This window comes from Pleurodeles waltl, chromosome 8 (genome assembly GCF_031143425.1).
Source record: "Pleurodeles waltl isolate 20211129_DDA chromosome 8, aPleWal1.hap1.20221129, whole genome shotgun sequence".
Lineage (NCBI taxonomy): Eukaryota > Metazoa > Chordata > Amphibia > Caudata > Salamandridae > Pleurodeles > Pleurodeles waltl.
In genome coordinates, this window is record NC_090447.1 from 771,291,772 (window position 1) to 771,312,608 (window position 20,837).

The 20,837-nt window shown below is 44.7% G+C and overlaps 1 protein-coding gene across 2 annotated transcripts in view; it reads right to left on the reverse strand.

Moving 5' to 3' along the window:
- Positions 1-20,837, reverse strand: part of TUBGCP3 (tubulin gamma complex component 3) — a 317,898-nt gene that overhangs the window by 104,780 nt on the left and 192,281 nt on the right. For both annotated transcript variants that reach the window (XM_069205019.1, XM_069205020.1), the window contains exons 12-13: positions 13,058-13,168; positions 11,534-11,645 (exon numbers count right to left, since the gene is read on the reverse strand). In XM_069205019.1, coding sequence (XP_069061120.1) covers positions 11,534-11,645; positions 13,058-13,168 — 223 coding nt within the window. The remainder of the gene's footprint in view (positions 1-11,533; positions 11,646-13,057; positions 13,169-20,837) is intronic.

Genomic DNA, 20,837 nt, shown 5'->3' on the forward strand with positions numbered 1-20,837 from the left:
AGACATACTTCTCAAGTCGACTACCACACTCCACGTACCGGGTAGAAACTTCAACAATGCTATGGGCACTGCTCGATGTTCTGAGGTATCTGCGGCACCCGCCCAGACGACATCACTGTCTGATCTGTGGCAGCATAAATTTCCATCAGAGAAAATATTCCTGTTTCTACGGGTCCCATAAAGTTTACTCCAGACTAGATTATATATTCGCTCCTGCAGGAGAGGTAGGGGCAGTTGAGCAGTAAGAATACATGGCAATGGGCCAGTCAGACCATGTGCCCTTGTTGGGACACTTTGAAGGTGAGAGGTCCACAGGGTGGATATTGAATGCCTGGGACCTGAGGGACCAGGCAGTGGCTCGAAGCCTTCAGGTCAACACTGAGCTATATTTTGCTGAAAATGAGGGCTCTTTTTTTCTCTAAACCACTATTACGGGAGGCCTATAAGACCATGATTCAGCACAGATGTTAGCCACATTACACTGCCTACATGAAACAGGAGACAAGGCAGGCAAGCTCCTGGCACGGCCGAGTAGAAAGAAACTGGAGGCCCGCTGGGTCCATACACTCCTAAATCAGATAGGGCACACCTGCAATACTGATGCACGGATAGCTGAGTGATTCGCCCATTATTACAAATTGTTTTTATAAGGCCCGTCCTCTCTGTGATTTAGATACTATCACCCAATACCTTACGGACGTTCCCATTTCCTGTGCTGGACGCCGAGTCCCAGGAAGCCTTGGAGGCTGCTATTGCAAAGTTAAGACCGGGCAAGCGCCAGGCCCACATGACATTCCGGCTGAGTTTATAAATGGTATGCAGGCTAACGCACTACACTTGCCAAATTTATTTAAGAAGGTGGGAGAGTGGGGGGAACCCCATCTCCGGAGAGCTATCGTTAAAGTGATCCCCAAGGAGGGTAAGCCCAAAGACTGATTAGGTTTGTATCGCCCAAGCCAACTGCTCAACACTGAAGTGAAAATCCTGGCCACAATCCTAGGTACAAGACTCTTTCAAGTTATCACACCTTTGATACACAGGGATCAATTGTGCTTTATGCCCAGAAGGTTAACACGCCATAATCTACAGCATGCACACAACTGGTCGGTCATAGTGCAGGACCATCAGGCTACATATGTTTTCCATTCCCTAGATGCAGAAAAAGTGTTTGATGTGGTACACTGGCCCTTCTTCAAACAGACCTTGCCGAGGTTCAGGTTTGGCCCAAAACACAGGTAGTGGGCGGCCATACTGTATTGAGACCCAGTGGCAGTGGTTTGGGTGGAAGGGGTGTTGTTCTACAAGTTCCTGATTGGGAGGGGGGGACTCGCCAAGGTTGTCCCAGGTCCCCGTCCATATTCACTAACAGTCGAATTCCTTGCTTGCACAGTTAGAACACATTTCTGTATCTGAGAAAAGATATCGGTCTACGCGAATAACATACGGTTATATATCACTGAACTGGAAACCAAGATCCTGGAGCTTTTTCAGATCCTTGGGGAGTGTGGAGCACAGTTGGGCAATAAGATCAATTGGGACAAATCAGTAGTATATGGCCCCTGGGATCGGGTGGACATCTCCTTACTCTCACAGGGGCTGGGTGTGGCCTTAGATGGATTTAAGCATTCGGAGATCTTTGCGATACTACAGAGTGAGCTTTATCATCAAAATCTCAAGAGGGTGCTATTAAATTTTCACGCGGATGCTGGGTGGAGGAGAGGGGTTCCCTTCTTCCTGCTGGGACAGGCAGCCCTTTTCAAGATGTTATGTGTGCTACAGAACACCTACTATCCGGTTTTACAGGCAGTGTTCACTGAAATAGATGGGAAGTGAGGTCTTTGATCTGGGACAGTGGTCACCCTAGAGTGTCATTCAGAACTTTGCAGCACAATCTATATAATGGTGGGATTGCTACCCCAGATATCAAGATGTCCTTCTGGGCAGCCCCACCGGATACAACACATGATCCTTTCACCTTTCGATTACAATGGGCTATGCTAGAGCTCAGATCACATGTACATTACCTTTATGGTTGGAAGGGGGTGCAGGGGCTGCCGTCGGCCACTCAGGTGGCCCTGACGGCATGGCAAAAGGCCACAATGACTATCGGTTGGATGCACAAAATCACCCAGGAAACGCCCCTCTAGAAGTGTCGACGGTGGGGCAAACTACAAAACTCCGGTGATTTGGGTCCTGGGATACAATTGGCATCTCCACTATCGGGGACATAGTAGAGGAATGGGACATCATGCCTCATTACCTTGCTTCAACATAAGTATCACCTACGCCCTGACCCAATTTCTGAAATAGGCACAGCGATGGCACACCTGGCAGGCTGAGAGGTTGGGTGAGAAAACTCCCGGAGTATGCACCCTTGGAAGGGTGCCTCTTTCTGGAGGAATTGTGGAGGGGAGAGATCTCTCTACCATACAGGAAGTTATATATTAGTATGCCCAACAACCTGGGTCTGCTCAAAAGGCAATGGACATGGGCTGTGGGAGAACTGGAGGACACTGACTGGGAAGTCTAATTGATGCATTCCAGGGAGGTGGCTATTAAATCTGGTCTGCAGTTAATACAGTTCAAAGTACTCCGGGGGTTTACTGTAATCCTCTCAGGAGGCACACTATTGGGAGGGCTGCCTCGTTGTCATGTTAAGCTGTGACGAGGCAAATGGATCATTCATACACACACTTTGGGAATGTCACCTCATACAGGCTTACAGGACTGAGATTATTCAGGAACCTAATGCCATTTTGCCGAATATTCTTCCGCATGACCCGAAGTTTGTTCTGCTGGAGATCCCCAGCGATGTTGACATTCTGCGGTTCAAGCTCCTCTTTATTGCACTGGGGTTGGTGGTGGCGAAGAGGGATGTGGCCAGGTTAGTGGGGGTGCCAGAAGTACCAACCATTCATGAGAGTAGGGGAATGGATCAATACACAGTGGCTGAAAAGGTCACCTACCGCAGCAGGGTATGCCCTGTAACTGTCATGAGATATGAGAAAGATGGATGGAGTATTATGGACTGGGGTCCCTGGAAAATGACGCTGGCTGTGCCCCAAACCAGGAACCCTGACTGAAGTTTATGAACGGAGGGAAGACTGTTTACTATTTGTTTATAATGACTTATTTTCTGTAGTATTTGGGGGCTTTGTGCATTGTGTGCGTTACTGTGGAGATCGGTGTGCACTCACTAATTCTCAGCTACCACTGGCGTGTGTTGTGCTGTATTATGCGTTGTCTCCGTTGTCACTGATCATGGCATACAATAAAACATTTAAAAACAAATAATTATGGTTACAAAATATGAAATAATGTTGCAAGCTTTTCCAAAGACTTGGGGAATACGAACGAAGACCAAAAACATACTCCAGAACGTTCAGCGATATTGTTCAATTAGGTGTTTACCAATTTTTACACTTTAGTGATTCATTTCTTTGTAGACAATGCAGAAGCAATATGATTACTGATATTTATTCACATGCTGCCATATACAAAGCAGCACTGCATTCTAGTTTACTAAATATGAATTGATAAGGGCTCAGCTCCATTTACACTCTTCAATGTAGAGGCAGTGAGACATCACTATCTGTTATCTTACAGGGTCATGAATTCAAAATACTAAAGACTGATAATCTACTCAGTTAAATCTTGGCATCATCCACTCAACATGATGGATTGTCGAACTTCAGCTATAAAATGCAAAACATCCTTTGGGCTTCATAATTCGCAAATATCTTTAACTACAGCAGCACAAACTCTAAAGTAAAAACGTACCCAATATAAACTCAGACACCTATGACGGGTAAAACCTCATATCACCAAATCATAGTTTTAAAACAGGTAGAGACTGGAGTATGGAAATACCCAGAGACCAAATACACTTTGCTCCTCTCAAAGCAGCCCTACTTGATGTATACAGGGTGGTTTCAGAAATCAAACACATTCAGCATATTACAAAAGTTCTTCAATGTTTTGAGGGGAAGGTGGGGCTGGGGTGGGTTATCCTTTCTTTAGATGTTTGACTCTCCTTGTCTGGGATTTCCAAAAAAAAAAAAAAAAAAAGGAATGAAACCTCTCTCAGTCCTCCAATGAAGTTTTTACAAAATTTCTAAAATGCTTACTATTCCACAAATATTTTTATATTTATTTTAATAAATAACCTTTTACCCACCTACCCAATCCTGAACTGAATCAAATATTTTCTAAATGTATTTATTCAACTGGCTGCTATGGCACTGTTAATTTTATCAGTCACTCATTTCTTCCAGTTGTTGCATGCTGTATTGAGTATAATTTCTTTCTTTTGCAATTTTGTCATCTGTAAAGGACCCCTTGAACCTGGTTCACCAAATAAAACTGCTACTTCATAAATGTTTGAGAATACAGGATAACATTAAAAAAAAAAAAAAAAGTATGCCAAGGTATCCACGAACGACCACCCCACTTAGGAAACATTGGCCTTGCCCACCTTTTTCAGATACAATTGTAACTAAGACAAAAGGTAACCTTTGCATGGAAGGTCAGGAAATGGATAATTCTGTTTTTGTTTTTAAAGTAGTGGTGTCCTGAAGAAGGCCCAGTTAGCAAATAGATTTCCAACAGAAAGATAAGAAATATCTTTCTTAGAAGGACAGAGGTAAGGTTGTGCCTCCACATCACTTGCCGTCTTAAATGGCACTCTACTCATGTCCCCCATTAACATTCAATGTTTAACTTCTATTTTTTTTCCATTCCATCAATGCCATGCATTCAATCTATAGTTTACTCAAAGATATATAAGGACATTTTCCTATGTAAAATATAACATTTAAATGTGATTAAAAAAAAAAGGAAACAAAAGTTTGATTTTCTAGCCACCCACTGAGAATAGTCATTAATGAATTATGCTGCCATGGCAACACAATTGGTGCAATAAGTGAAATCTGAATTAAGATGCTTTTCAAGGTGATCATCCTAGGTTTCTGAATTGGTTAATAATTCACTGGGGTTCTAGGTACTGTCCACAGACAAGTTAAGCAAGTGGTAGCAACCCGTGATTAACAAGAAGACTCAGTCAATTTTCACCCACTGTTTGTCCATTACTATCCAAAGCCTTAGAGAAGATTGTGGAATGCAAGCTATGCGAATTTCCAAATTCAAACCACTGTTCTGATCATTTTTAAGTCTAGTTTTGCCCTCAGTGGAACACATTTGATGTTGCTTTCTGTCTTGATTACCTCAGAATCTGTTTGTGCTTCAACTGACCTTGTTTATGACTGTTTACCACCCAATAAGTCTTAGGTAGCACAGAGAACTGTAGCACAAGCAGGAACACACCCCTCTACTTCTGCGTAGTCTCTCAGGACTCCTTAATGGTTTAAATCTTATTAAATATGTTCACTCAATAGCTGCCCTTACTCCCATGTGCGGTGGCTGGTGCTATTTGTATACTAACTATACCAAACACCCCAGCAATTGAGAGGAGATCAGTATCATTAGGCTGTTTTAGACTTGATTGATGAATGTGCATTGAATTTGAACGTAGGTAGGATAAGATGATAGTGATAGGGCAAACAAAAAATAAAATCTCTGGAAAATTTATTTTTGGTCCAAGGCATAGAGGACTTGACATATCTAGTCAATTGCAGCTACAGCACTCTCATCTCTCTTCCCAGTTAATCTGAGAATAGGTTGCCCTGCTAAATGCAGACAATACAATACATAGTACCACAATTGCACAAGTGATACAGCCGAACTCTTCTTCCCATAGTCAACTTAGATCAGTGAGGATTACTCAAGACATTTAACACTGCAATTAACCCAAATGTATTAGCTGAAGTCTTCCAAATTAAAAATAGAGGCAAACCTGGCACAGTCCAGCTTGTTTGGTTACAAACCATTTCAATCAAACAGCAGGAAATATTTTCTTCTGTGTTTTAACAATGTACAAACGTGGACAATACAATGCACTGAACAAAGCCTTAATAAAATAGATCTGCATCATTCATTCATATAGAGAGCATATACTCCTCTGAGCGAATACTTCAAAGGGGTATAAGGCAGGCTTGGAATTTGTGCCAGTACGGGTGCACTCTAGCACTAAAACTGGTGGTATTTTGGCTTGAACAAAATTTAGAGATGCAGTGTCCTGCTCCCTTGTTTCATGTTAGATATATTTTTTAAACTCAATTACATTTCCTGACAAGTATGAAGAACTATATTATGAGAAAAGTGAAGACTACACACTTAATCCGACAAATGGAAACTACTATTGATTGGAAAGCAGAGTAAAGCCATCATTATTGGTGTGGGCAGCAACAGGTTTAGATCCTTGGGTAGGACGATGTCTTCACTCGAAGGTGCTGACTTGCAGAAACGGGATCTGCATCTCGAAATCTGCTGTCCAGTTAGGGGAAAGGTACTAAACACTAGATTTCTCCCTTTTATGACATAAGTTACAATGGGATTGTTTATTACTCGCTGCTATGGTCTGATTGATGCACTTTAGTCCACACTCCTAATGTGTTTTTATAATAGTTAATGTACGGTTTTGGTAATATATGATATTGTACATTTCTATGTTTATGATTTTTATTAACTAATAAACTAAATTGACTTGAGGGGATCTATAAGGAGGTCAGAGTTACTTCGATCAATTTTTGAACCTTGCTGAAATTCTTCCAAATGTTATACATAGCAGTAAGAATGATACTATTCCATTTACAATATGTAGTAGTCTTCTCATGATGCTTCCTATAAACGGATAACATGTGATATGCTAATATAGCCCATAAAGTGCAAAGTCACCCTGGCGACATTAAAACAGCCATACAGAAAGGTGAAATAGCGAACATCAGACTTAAGAAAATTATTGCTGGTCAGCTGTACTGAGTATGAGATTGATTGATTGTACAGAGAGCTATGGCAGGCTCTATCTTTGGTTTGCCCCAGGCTTTGGCAAGAGGTCAAACCCTTGAATTCTCCCAGGTATTGAATACTTCTTTCAATATAATGTCCTTCAACTCCCACTCAAGACAGTCTTTTGATGCTCTGCTGAGGTAGTTTGCTAGGTCGGTCTTCCAGGGATAAGGATGGTCTGCCATAAGAGTGACCCCAATGCCATAACTGCTGACAATAGGATCCGACAGGCTGTTCATCCCTGCTTGTGTATGTAGAACACTGTGGTGGTGTTGTCCATTTGGATCAACACCTACAAATTCTGGATACAAGGAAAACACAATTGCAGTGTTCCTCTGACTGCTCTCAGCTCAAGCACATTTATGTGCAGGCTTCTTTCCTATCGCAACCATAGGCCACTGGCAGACAGCACCTGCAGGTGAGCTCCCGAAACATCCATCAAAGTTTCTGAAGGGACCAGAGTGAGATTGAGGTTGCAGAAATGTGAGATCAGAACCTGTATTCTCTAGCACTGCAAAACAGGAAGTGGTAGTTTCATTTTTGGTGTTATGGCTACCCTGTCTTCAAAAGATCCTTGCACCCAAACCCACTGTTTGCCAATTGCTCCTGGATGGGTCTCTGGCAGAATGGGATTAACCCTATACATGATGATATGCTTCTTCAGGAGGCTTACTTAAACTGCAGAATGCTTCAGTGGTTGTCTTCCTCGTGCAGTGAAATTTAGTTGTCTGTCTGTCTGTCAAAGGGTATGCCTTCGCCTTCATTGTGTCTATTACTACTGCTAAGAAGTGAATCTTCTGAGGTGATCGAGAAGATATGCTTCTGTTGAGCTCGAGACCTAGTGATCTGAAACATCCAACAGAGGCTGCTAATGAGTTGTTTATTGGGACCTCAGATGAGCCTTGGACCATTCGTGGTATAGGTAAGGGTAGGCCTGGTGTCCTAGATGTCAAAGGTAAGCTGCAACTGGGCCGCCCGAAATGCCCGCCAAAGCTGAAACAGCATCACTGACAAGGACTGCAGCACTGGTCTCAACACCCACAGAGCCGAACACAGGCACAGCCTCCCCAAAGCCATCAAGAATTTCAATAACTGTATCACCTCCTGTACCAACTCTTTGGCCCCCCTCAAACACAGCAATAGAACAAGATCCAGTTCACAGGCCAGTCGGCACACAGAGGAACGCAGACTGGTGAAACACCACTGCAAAACAACAAGAGCACAAATAAAATATGAGTCAGGACAATGCAGACAGGAGCACATTCAAATCCACTCTAAAATACTACCACCAAATGATCTGGACCAGCAAACACGCCAATTTGGCAGACCACATCAATTCCAACACCAACAGAAGCAAAGACAACTTCACCAACGTGAAAGATTTCACCTCACCATCAGCTGGCTCTAAATCGATCACCCCCTTGCAGGACATCTGCAACAATCTCTCTCAATTCTTCAGCAACTAAATTACCAACAGTTACGCAATGTCAGCCTACAACCGGACCAGACAGACCTCACTAACCGCCTCACAATCTTATGCAAAAAACAATGCCAAACATAAGGCGCATCACCCTGAACAAACTCCTGTTACCATAAATTTCATACACTCGGGGCCCTATCTGTCCCCTGCCCTCACCCACACCTACTCCAGAAGGCTGCAACCAATCAGCACTGTGCTCACATACATTCTGAATGCCTCAGTCTCTTCCAAGACCTGCCCAAACACTTGGGAACATGCAACTGTTCAACCATTGCTGAGAAAACCCTATGCAAACCCAACAATGCTTACCAACTACAGACCTATCTCCCTGCTGCCCTGCACTCCCCACTCTGCCCCCCCCCCCCCAAGCCAAGGTCTTAAAAAAACATTCAGAATGTCCTCACCAAATATCTAAATGACCACTGACTCCTTGACACCACTCAGTCTGGTTTCAGACCCAACTACAGCAGGTAAACTGCCCTCATCGATGCCATGGATGACATCCACTTGACTCTTGTCAAAGCAGACATGGCGGCCCTCATCACCCGGGACCTCTGTGCAGCATTTGACAGTTTCCAACCCTATCCTCATCCAATGTCTACATACATTGGCATTCAAGGACACGTGATACGATGAATCTACTCCTTCCTGACTGGAGGGACCCAGTTAGTCAGCCTGGCACCATACACCTCAGACGCCTGCAACCTCATCTGTGGAATTCTGAAAAGATCTTCTCTATGCCCTAACCTCATCGATGCCTACATGATCACTGTAGCCAGCATCATCTTCTCTTATGTCATCAACGTCCTCCTCTTATGACATCAACGTCCTCTCATACGTCGAAGACACGCAACTGATTCTCTCCCTCGCGGACAATGGGTGAAGCCTACCTGTTTACAGCTTAACACAGACAAGACTGAAATTGTGATCTCTGGGAAGAGCACATCACAGTGGGACATTACCTTTGCAGTCAACAAAGCTACAACCAACATTCATCTCCACCACCCATGCCGAGAACCTTAGTATCATCATCAACAGCAAATTCGACATGACCCCCCACGCCCACCCCCACCCAATCAGCCCCCAGAAAAATGTCACACACATCCTGGTCACAAGGACTATGAGAACACCCTCTTTTCAGGGAATCAACAAAAAAAAACTCACTAGAAGGCTGCAGACCATTCAGAACGCAGCAGAAAGAATCACTCAACCTCCCACATCACACACACAACCCACTATACCTAATAGAGCTCCACTGGCTCCCCATTCACAAACTAGCACAATTCAAACTCCTCAGCCACACCTTCAATGCACTACATAACACTGGCCCAGCGTACCTCAAAAAGCCATATCTGCTTTCACAAGCCTGCAAGAGAGCTCAGTTCATTCGGATTCCTATTTGTAGAAAAAGGAAAATGAGATTTGGCAATCTAGCCTTCTTCTGCATCACCCCTAAAGCGTGGAATGACCTGCCTCTACACATAAAGAGCCTCCATCTCACTTTCCCAAGAAGAAGAAGGTCTGGCTTTCCAAGAATTCCCATTAGGTCCTGGGTGTGGCTAGACTCACCTGCTCAGCCCCAGTACACCTTCCTGGGTGATAGTGTGGCTCCACAAATCAATATGACGTAACATAGGACATGACGTAACATAGGACTTAACAACTGGGAACGTACATTTGGTAAAACATCTGGGTGCGGGGCAAAGACCAAAGGAAGAACCCTAAACTGATAGTGGCATCTGACAACTTCGAATAGGAGAGATTTGTGATTATTTCTGTGGGGGGGAAATGTTCAAACAGGTATCCTTGTGATCTAATTATGTCTGGAATTGGTGATTAAAAGATGTAGAACCTCTTGAAGCATTACCATCAAGAACGATTAGTTCCTCAAAAAAAAAATATAGTTGTTGCAAATCCCGAATGGGCCTCAACTCTGGAGGTTTTTTTTTTCCCAAGAGGTAGTACCTGGAATAGAATCTGATATTTTCATGTTTCAAGACTGTTTCAATGGTTCCTTTCTGTAGTATGCGGCAAATGTCTTTTTTTTTATTTTTAAAACAAACTTAAGAGTTTGTGCCATACCTTGGTAGTGGATGCTAAGCAAATTCTAGAGTATGCCCATACTGGGTCACACACAGATCCATTTGTGGTGATCTTTTTCCAGCTCTTGTGGAAGGTAGGGATTCTGCCAGCTACAGAGGCAAATATCCTGAGGACAGAAATTATAGTGTTGGGTGCCTTGATACCGTTAATGAGGTCTTGCGCCTGGTCCCTTGGTCTGACCTGTATGTTAAGTTGACAGTCTTGTACAGGACTAAGCTGTGCCTAGCCATATGTTGGCTGTTGTTGACAAGGCCCATAGTCTTTGCGGTACGATTGTGTCTGAAACAAAGACTTGGCTGGATAAAAAAGCAACTCTGTCAAACAGAATGTCCATGATAATATTTTAGACTACCAATTTGAAGAAGTGGCTCTCAGCAACACATGATCTTGCAAGAGTGTCTCTGGCCAGTTGTTGGAAACCTTTTTTTGCTTTCTCCATCGCCAAATCTATTAATGCACTGACACTTTCTCCCTTTCATTTAGAACTGCTTTAATCTTTCTTCTCCTTTGGTAGGAGATCCAGATATGGGATCCAACCACACTTGTCCATCGTACCTGCCAATCTTGAAATTCTTCTCACACAATGTGCAGTAGAAGTCTGAGGTGTGAAGACCTCTGAGAGGTGAGGCAGAACACACAAACCTCACTGGTTCAAGTTTAGTTATTTTAGAATGACATGGGTATGCTAACAACGTATGCACTGTCTAAGCCTTTTCAACATTTCAGTACCTTGCACTGCTATGGTAAAGTTACCAAAGGACCCCACTTCAACGGCAGGGATTGATTAAAAGAATATGAATCTATGAAAGATATAATGCTGGAAAAAGGTACAATTCAAACATGGATGCTGAAGCATAAGGAAGGCTCAGCTTATCACTTATTTCCACAAAAGCATATGTACACAATATTTAAATGCATGCTAATATTGTGCTTTTTATCACTGTTTTCTAAGGATCAGAAGATAGCAGGCTAATAATGCATTACTTTGAATGGAAATCTTACTCAGTAAATTCTTGTGAAAATGTTAAACATTAGCATTCTTCCTACCATCCTTTAGAGACTCTTCTGAAGATTTGGTTACAGCTATCATCTTAGCAGTAGGGGTCTGATCATGACAAACCTGATGCAAGAAGTTGATGGACTTTCCAATTAGAAGAACCTGAGAGGAAAACACAAAACAGTGAAGTTGAAATATTTTACAATGAAAAACTGCTATAAATAACCCACCAATATGAAATCCCCTGAATGAAATTGCTACTGAAAACCTTTTAAATTAAATGAAATCCCCTGGATATCACAACAAATAAGCTTTGGGGTTCTTCAACTAATGCCACCCTTCTCAAAACCTGCTCACACTCCTTCAGCAACTTACCTTCATGCCATGAACCACACACAAACTATTTAAACTTAACTTCTGCTACAAGTGCAACAGGCTAATAGGAGCTATTAAAAAGTATTCCCAAACTTTAATGAAGCTTGAATAAAAGTGATCCTGGATCTAATAACAATTTAGAGTGAGCAGGAATTTAAAGGAAGTGGAAATCCTCTTTGAGCCCTACCACTTAATACTCCACAGATTACATCTCACAATTAGCATCATTGGAAATAAGCTCCTTCTGCTAAAGTGCAAGTTAGTGGATATTCAATTTTTCTTTTTTTTAATTGAGTTGCTGAGGTTCAAAACACTCAAAACTATTCCTGCAACAGGCGGAACTAGCTATGTTTCCATGAGAAGGATGACCACCCCATATTTAAAGGGCTTTGTTGGAGAAGCGATGTCTCCAAAGGACACAGAATTTACCTAAAGAGAAACACATTTGTAGAAAAATGCAAAACTCACTCTGATTACAGTTATGAGACAAATTATGTAGATTCTCCAATGTAACCCCTTAAAACTCTCAACTGCAGGAAAAACAGTAAATTGGGGGCCAATGAATACTTATTTCTACTCACCCAAATTTTCAATTTTTTAATGAGCACCTGAAATGTAAATCTGCTTTTACTAACTTTTCCACAATAACTGATTGTGAATACGAGATCAGAAAGTTGCACAATCACATACCCAGCAATTTCCTGTGCTGATTTAATAAATCTTTTTTTCACCTTTTGTTATTTTTTTAAATATTCGTCACTCACTCTTCCTACTACAATAGTTTTAGAATACTTACAGCTTTCAAATCTGGTAATCAATCCTGTGCACTTATTAATTATGGAACTGTTTGTAGTGTATTTGCCCCTTGCAAATTCTATTGCTATGTTGATCCCACTTTTTCGGTTTAAAAGTACTTTGAAAAAACATAAGTTGCTACCCCACTCAACATCGTCTTGCAGCTAACATAAATCTGAAATCACCTATTTCCACAGATTAAAAATTTGTCTTATTCAGTGAGAGTAAAACGCCGGAACACTGAAAAATGAAAGAAATCCAATGCCAAATAAGTCTTTTGTTCTGATGGCAATGCACGTTTAACACAGATAAGAGTCTTGCTTTGTGGTCCTAGTGTAAATTTCCTAGTAAATAAGCTGTTGATTCTCCAAAAGATCGTAGGAACTGAGAACTTTCAGACATACCTTCCTGGATTGATCCATTGTAATAAAGGACGGAATCATCGATTTCCGCAACGTGTACTTGTCATGCCACAACCTGTCTGTTTTGACTGTAGGATCAGATGCTACAAAAAACTGGACAGAAAATTGATTATTTTACAGTGGACAGTGCAATATTCAGGTCTGTTAGCTTCTAGTTGTTCTTAAGCTCCACATTATGCTTCAAGTTAAAGGCAAATGACAATGACTGCCAACACAGCCGCTGACTTTATAATGTACATGCCATTTGCTTGCGTCTACATTTATCCAGTTTCCTGCCTGTTTCTTTTAAACTGACATGTGCGACTTGACTAGTTTTATTTAAGGAACTAGAAAAGAGTAGACAACAAAAAAAGTAACTGGAATGGAATGAGTGTGTGACTTGGAATAAGGTATACAGTCTAAGGAAGCAATGCCAGGGTGCATGAAACTGTACAAGTATGCACAGGATATCAGACTGAAGATGCATAAGATTGGTAGGGTTGTGAGATATTTTGTAATAAAAACAGATCTGTTGTAATTGAGAACAAGATCAAAGTAAGAATATGGAACAATTATTTTTATTGGGTTATTCACATGAAGGCCTTGTCACCTTATGCAGTGGAACACCACATTTTACCTACTATCCAGTGGGCCGGCTGCGTACTAGCAGAAAATCAAAGTAGGTTGTTTAACACAGCCATTTGCCTACAACCAGGGGGCCAACAGCGTTGAACAGGCATTAATCAAAGCAAAAACATCAGAAAAAGAATCTCAAACCCTCCCCCACTCCTATCCTGTGCATAGCAAACATATCAACAGGCAGTGAGTAGAATCAGGCTGCAGCATTGGAGGATTCCGATTCCCCACTCTCCCCACCCTGCGATACATCCGGAAGTAAATGTAAGATCCGAAGCGAGGATGGGCAGGTCAGTTCCCGATATTCCTGAAAGAAGTCTGATAAAGGGGGTCCACCTTTCAGTGTATCCAGAGTGGTTCGGTTCTACAGTGAGAGACAGTTTCTCCATACCCAAAGGAACCACAACCTGTGCAGCCAGCGTATATGGTCAGGAATATGAGCTGTGCCCCAGTGTACCAGTATGACCTGATGATCAGCAGTTAGTGCCAGGGCCATCTGTTCTCCTTTACATGAACGTAGAGGGTAGGTCAAGGTGTTAGGAAGCCATAATATGGTATAGGCAGGGAACCGTGGTATGGTGGTTGTGAAAGCGCTATGAATATCATTGAGGACTTGGTCACAGAAGCGAAAAAGCCTGGAGCAATGCCACAGTAGATGTAGTAAGGTTCCAGGTTTGCCACAGCCCCTCCAACACTCCAGGGATTTGTCAGCTGCCCACTTCTGTAATCCCGGTGGGGTAAGGTACTAGTAGGAGGCAGTCATATAGGCTGTTTCCATCCCTGCTATGTAATGCGCTCTGTAGTACATATCACCCCAGTCTTTGGTGGAAATAGGCTTGCCCAGCTCTGCTTCCCATCACAGCTGGCTTTTGGTCTAGAGCTGATTTCTCGCCAAAGAGGTTGCATAGGTCAAGGACCAGTTGCCGGTCATCATTCTGAAGAATAAGCCACTTCTCAAGTGGCAAAAGCGTGTGTCCGCCCCGGTGCGGGTCGGATGCCCCAGCACCCAGTGGCACAGCTGAAGGTACTGGACATAATCTGTGTCAGATAGGGAGTAATCGGCTCCCAGTTTCTCAAAGGGAATAAACACATAGGCATCGAAGAGGGAGCCCAGTTACTTACAACCACCCTTGTGCCAGCGTTTAAGGTTTTCGGGGTGCATTTCAGGGACGAAATCGGGATTAGCAGTGATCAGCGTCGTAGGAGAGGGGAAGGTGGCGAGTCCGGCCCTAGTAGCGACCGCATCCAAAATGTGCAGCGTTGTGCTCTTAATAGGGGTGGAGTAAAGACTCCAATCTCTGTCGTCTCGGTAGCCGCATCTCCCGCCAAACATGAGAGCCTGCTACAAATTGGTCCATAAAGGTCCAATGTTTCTCTGTCATTGGATGGTTCCATTCGACCACGTAACGGAGTTGGGCAGCTTGGTAATATTGCAGAGTTTGAGGAAACGCCAGCTCTCCCTGTGCTTTGGGGAGTACATCAAGTGCTTATGCAGGCGCAGTTTCTTACCATCTTATATACATTTATTGGTGGACATCTGCAATGATTTTAGGGTATGTGGCCGGGGAACGAGGCGGAGCATCTGGAATGGGCAGGAGTATGGTCATCTTAACTGCAGCAAAGCGGCCCATCCGTGATTTGTGAAGGCAGCCCCAGGCCTTTAGAACCTTGTGTGTCTGTGAGAGAAGGTGGGAGTAGTTAACGGTCGATGTTTTATGCTCGGTTTATGTTAGCACAATACCTAAATAGGGTAGGGAGACGGCTGCCAATTCAAACGGTTACATAGAATCCAAGGCTGCTTCTAGAGCGGGGAGACCATAAGGTTAAGGATCTGCGATTTTTTAATGTTCATTTTGAAACCTGCCACTTCACCAAACAAGCGGAGTTCATCCGTGAGGGCAGGAAGGGATGTGAGGGGGTCTGGGATGGAGAGAATGATGTCATCCGCATATAGACTAGTCCAGTGTTGCGCTTTTCCAAATAGGATGCCCTGGATGTCTGGGTTACTCCTCAGATGCTGTGCTAGGGTCTCCATATAGAGCACGAACAGGAAAGGGAATGGGGGCAGCCCTGCCTTGCTCCTCTATGAATAGGGAAGGGTGTTGACAGCGTGCCATTGAATTTGACGGACGCACTAGGGGCACTATAGCTGCTTTCAACTCAGTTGCAAAAGCGGGTTACGAGGTTGAACCTCTGAAGAGTGGCAAAAAGATAGGGTCAGTATACCCGGTCAAATGTTTTGTCCGCGTCAATGGACAGCAAAAGCGTTTCCTGCCGTGACTGGTGTACTTTGTCAACCAGGTGCAGCATACATTTAGTGCTGTCGCCCATCTGTCAGGTTGGTATGAATCCTGCCTGATCTGGATCTATCAGGCCAGGTATTAAGGGGTTGATGCGCGAGGCTAGTATGCTGGCAAAGTGCTTTGCATCAATATTTAGCAGAGAAATTGGGCAATAAGTCCCGCAAAGGGTAGGATCTTTGCCTGGTTTTGGGATCATTGAAATGGTGGCCTCCCACATGGTGTCTGTTATTGTGCTCATTTCAGCGAATGAGTTGTAGAGCCGGGTGCGCAACGGGGATAATTTGTGACAAAAGGTTTTCTAAAAATGGAAGGTAAAGCCATCTGGGCCAGGGGCTTTCAGTGGCTTCAGGCGGGTTATGGCAGAGATGACTTCTTCTATGAGGACTGGGTCATCTTGTGTGGTAGCCTCAGCATCTGGTAATGGGGTGAGGGCAATGTCCTCAATGTACTTAGTAATATCCCCGCCCAGGGTGTCCGCAGAGGCGTACAGTTTGTTGTAGATGAGAGTCAGCTGCTTCTGCAGCTGTCTCCGTCACGGAAGAAGGCTGTGTATGGATCGTTTTGACTGCGCCAGCGATGTGCGAGCATCCGACCACTGTGATTACTACTTGGGAAGAATTTATGCTTGAGGCGTAGTAACACGTACTCAGCCCGGACCTGGTCTAGGCGCTTGAGGAGAAGGTAGGCCTTTTTCCAGTTCCCTCCACACTTTGAGCACCAGTACGCTTATGGACGGTCTTCAAAGCAGTCACTTCCCTCTCCAGAGCCGCTCGTTTCACCTTTCTGAGGCCGATTATCTTCCAACGCTATCAACTCCCCCCCAGACTACTAATTTCAATGCTTCCCAGGTAGATGCTAATGGTGTGTCTCCAGTGTCATTAAGATGCAGGTATAACGCTAGTAGTGTTTTGAAAGAGGTGACACAGCCTGGAATTGCCTACAGGGAGGGCTCACCGTCTGACCTGCAGGGACCCGTATCGTCAGGTGTAATGGAGCACAGTCTGATAGGTAGCGAGGTGCAATGGAAGCATCGGTTATTAGCTTCAGGAGGGGGGGGGGGAGGAGGCCAAAAGTGATCAATTCACACATGTTTTGGAGCAGCCGAAAATAAACTGTAGTCACAGGTTGAGGAACGGAGACCCCGCCATACATCGTGTATGCCGCAGTCAGTTAACCACTGCTGCCCTCTGATAGAAAGGGCCTCCATCTGGCCAAACCGTTGCCCAGACCTGTCTAGGTTCTGATCCATCACTAAGTTGAGATCACCCCCTATCAATATGGCCGCATCTGGAGCCTGCAGCACTGGTGCTAGGGAAGAGGTCAGGAAAGACTCATTATGGTCAATCAGGCGTAAACATTTTGCAGGGTCTTTTTGAGCATGCCTATCTTAAAGAGTATCGCTAGGAGGCGTCCCTTAACTTCGCTTACAGTTGACAGAATTTCTCCTGTAAACCCCTGTGAGAAGAGTATGGCCACTTCACCTTTCTTTGAGGGGCCAGAGGACCAAAGCTGTCTGGGGAACCGACTAGAGTGCATTCTATGGACGTCCTTTGGGATTGGGTGCGTTTCTTGGAGGAGGCAAATGTCTGCCTCCGGTGCTCTAGGAGGGAAAGGACGGCCAGTCGCTTGGAATGGTTAAGCCCCCTTACATTGGGGCTAAGGAATGGTTCACAGGAACAGGATAGGTGAGCATGTAAGGACCCCCCACCCTTGCAGATGTTGGGACTCAGTAGAACCCAGCCCATTGGAAATAGTCGCCTTGTGTTTAAATATCTGAGCAGGTAGCAACACAGGAATAGTATACTAACAAATCCCAGCAAAATAAAACAAACATAACCAGTTTATCCTGTTAAACAGGCCATAAACAATGGTAACATCCGTACGATAGGGCTCTAGTGGGCCAGGAGGGCCAATTCGACATGTCATGTGTAGACGAAGTACCATTTGCGGGGTGGTGGTGTCTAGAACAGTTCCTTTTTTGCCCACTCCCCATTCTCAACCTCATCTACCATGCATCCTGCATTACATGTGTGTCAGGAAGTCCTATTCAGGGTGTAGTTGCATGCATCGGGTCACCCAACAGTGTGGCTAGCACTGCTTCTTGTTCAAGTGCCATAGCAACCGGGTCCGGGCAGTGCGCTGACAGAGGTTTCCAGGGTTTCTGCCTGCGGCGGCATTTAGCTAAATCCTGTGATCGCAGTCTTGGTGGGGCCTCCTCCGTTTCAGTCTCTGTAAAGCCAAGCACCGTGCAGGCCTCGCACAGGGACTGTAGTTGGTGGGAGTTTGCCATTAAGGCAGAAGATGATGTGAAATGTGGTGGTCCCAGGAGTAGGAGATCCCAGCTTTGCGTAAATGGGATGTAAATGGCCTGGAGTCTCCCCGTTTCTGGAGGGTGATGGCGGCGAGGTCGTTATAGAGTAGAGGTGCGTGGTCCCTAAAGTGGAGAGGATGAAGCTCCCAAGCCCTGTGAAGGATGTTTTCTTTGAGGCCAAAGTCATGTATGCATATCCACTCTCTGGTGTCGATCAAATTTCATAGTCTAGGGCATGGCATCCCTCAAAATGAAGCTAAAGAGGGATGTTGTGGTAAATTCTAGGGCTGTTCCCTGTGCCGCGGTAGGGACTCCCCAAATGCGGATATTATTCCTCCAGGAGCAGTTCTCCAAATCTTCGGTGTGAGAATGGAGTTCTATTTGTTGCTCCTGAAAACGGAGGATTTCTGATTGCATCCACTTTATTTCTTTGTTTCATTCATCTTCCTTATGTCCCAGCATCGCAACTCTGTCCCCTACCGCATACTGGTCTCTGCGCACTCCTGCAGGTCTGAGGAAAAGTCCTTTTTGACAGCTTGCAAGTTTTCCTGCAGGGAGGTAAACAAGGCCTCTAGAAAAGAATGTGTTACTGGCCCTCAGGTTCCTCAATGTCTAAGGAGCAGTCATCTTTCTCTTTTCTGCCTTTGGGACCTCCAACGGGTTGCGTTAGCATATCACAGAGGGACCAGTCTTTAGTTGCCATTTTGTCAGTTACTAGCTGCTATGGTCTCAGCCTGTCACAGTGAAAGGTTATAGCTGTCGCCGGGGGGACAACTCAGGAACACGATTAGACCTTAGCATCCACTCTCCCTTCGGGAGTGTGTGCAGGACCCTATTTCGCAGGACCCTCTGGTAAGTGCCCCAACAATAGTCCGATCAGCTGGGCTGGGCCTTAGATTACTTGCAGTTGGTCAGGGAAGGCTAACACGCAGGCCCGGTTCTAGCAAGTAGGCCAGGCCCACCCAAACTTGACCTTTGGCCCTCCCAGTAACAGCAAAAGAGGCCACAGAGAAAGCACATGTTAGGTGCTTCCTTCATGTCCACAAGCATGATTTTTTGTTTAATTTTTGTTTACTTTAATTATCAGAGAGGGGTCAATAAGAAATCTCCAGAATACATTTTATAGAGCATCGTTTTAATAATAGCTGTTTTACTTGTGTACTGATGGGGAGAAAAATACCGCCTTTAGATGATTTTCCCTATTTTCCTACTGTGTGAGACAAACTCTGGGCATGCCCGTAAAAAAGAAAACAGCCCGTGGCAAGCTTAGCTCATGTCTGAGGCAAGCTGCAGTGGGGAGGTGTGTGTTGGGGAAGTGGAGACAGGTAAAATTACCTGACAATGAAGCAGCAGGTGCAGTAGCACCAGAGACTGGGCTGGAGGCTATCTCCAAAAATGTCAGAAATTGGGCACACACTGGCCCACCCAAACGCACCCTTGGCCCATCTAGATATAAATCTTGAACAGGGCCTGCTAACACTGTGATTGGTTTGGGAGGGACTACTTCAGAAGGCAGCGCAGTGCGATTCCACACCAAGGGCCGTCCAACCCACACTATTGCATGTACGTGCTTGAAGGCAAGTCCAGTCCTACATGCCGTGTGAGGGGAAGGGTGGGTGCGCCAGTCCTCGCTGCAATGCCAGCAGGAAGAGAAGGCTCCTTGTGGACAGTGGGAGCCTCCGGGCGCCAAGCGCGAGAAGTTAAACTATGGAGGGAGGTGCATTGACTGTCGTGGGCCCCGCTCATCTGTGTGCCACTCAACTACCTGTGAGCAGTCCACGCCGAGCCTGGCTACCAGCCTGTTGCGGTCCACTCTTCAGTGGCGGCTCCTTCATTTGGACGGAGGAGCGTCATACCCCTGCCAGCAGCGGCAGCTGCAAAAACATTTAAAGAAAAAACAGTAATAAACTGTTTATTATCATTTTCTTAGAAAGGGGTGGAATCACGGGGGTAAAGTGCACTAAGGGGGAGTGTTGAGCACTCCCCCTTAGTGCACTTCACAGCGCATGTGTGTTTGGCCAGCCGTCTCGGGCCGGTCAAACACTCATGCGCTGTAGGCTCTCTCCAGCCCAGCAACACAGTTGCCTGCCATATGGGGTGATTAAACCCACTGATTCTTTACTGTGGTTGCCCCAATTGCTGTAGCATGCTAAACAATGAGCTGAGAATGTGTTTAGATCAGAGGATTGTAAACTGAGCTATTTGGGCTGATGGACACCCACTTCCAAAAACTGATGCAATGGTATTTATGCGGAGGGGAGCTGAAGTATTTTCCATGCTTTACCATATTTCAGCTTACCATAAGGTAGTTTTGGAAAAATGTTCACTGCATCGGACAGCCTCCACCCTGCCAGATGGCATTTTCAAATCTTGCAGATTGCCATTTCAGGTGGCTTCAACTGCAGCGGAGTTTCAGCTGGGTTTGAGTGGTGCATGGGTATTCCAGGATGATGTTTTGTTTTTAGCAAGGCATGAGGCTGAGCATTAAGTTTTTGGGGCTCATAGCGTTGAGTATCTTGGACATGTGATTGCT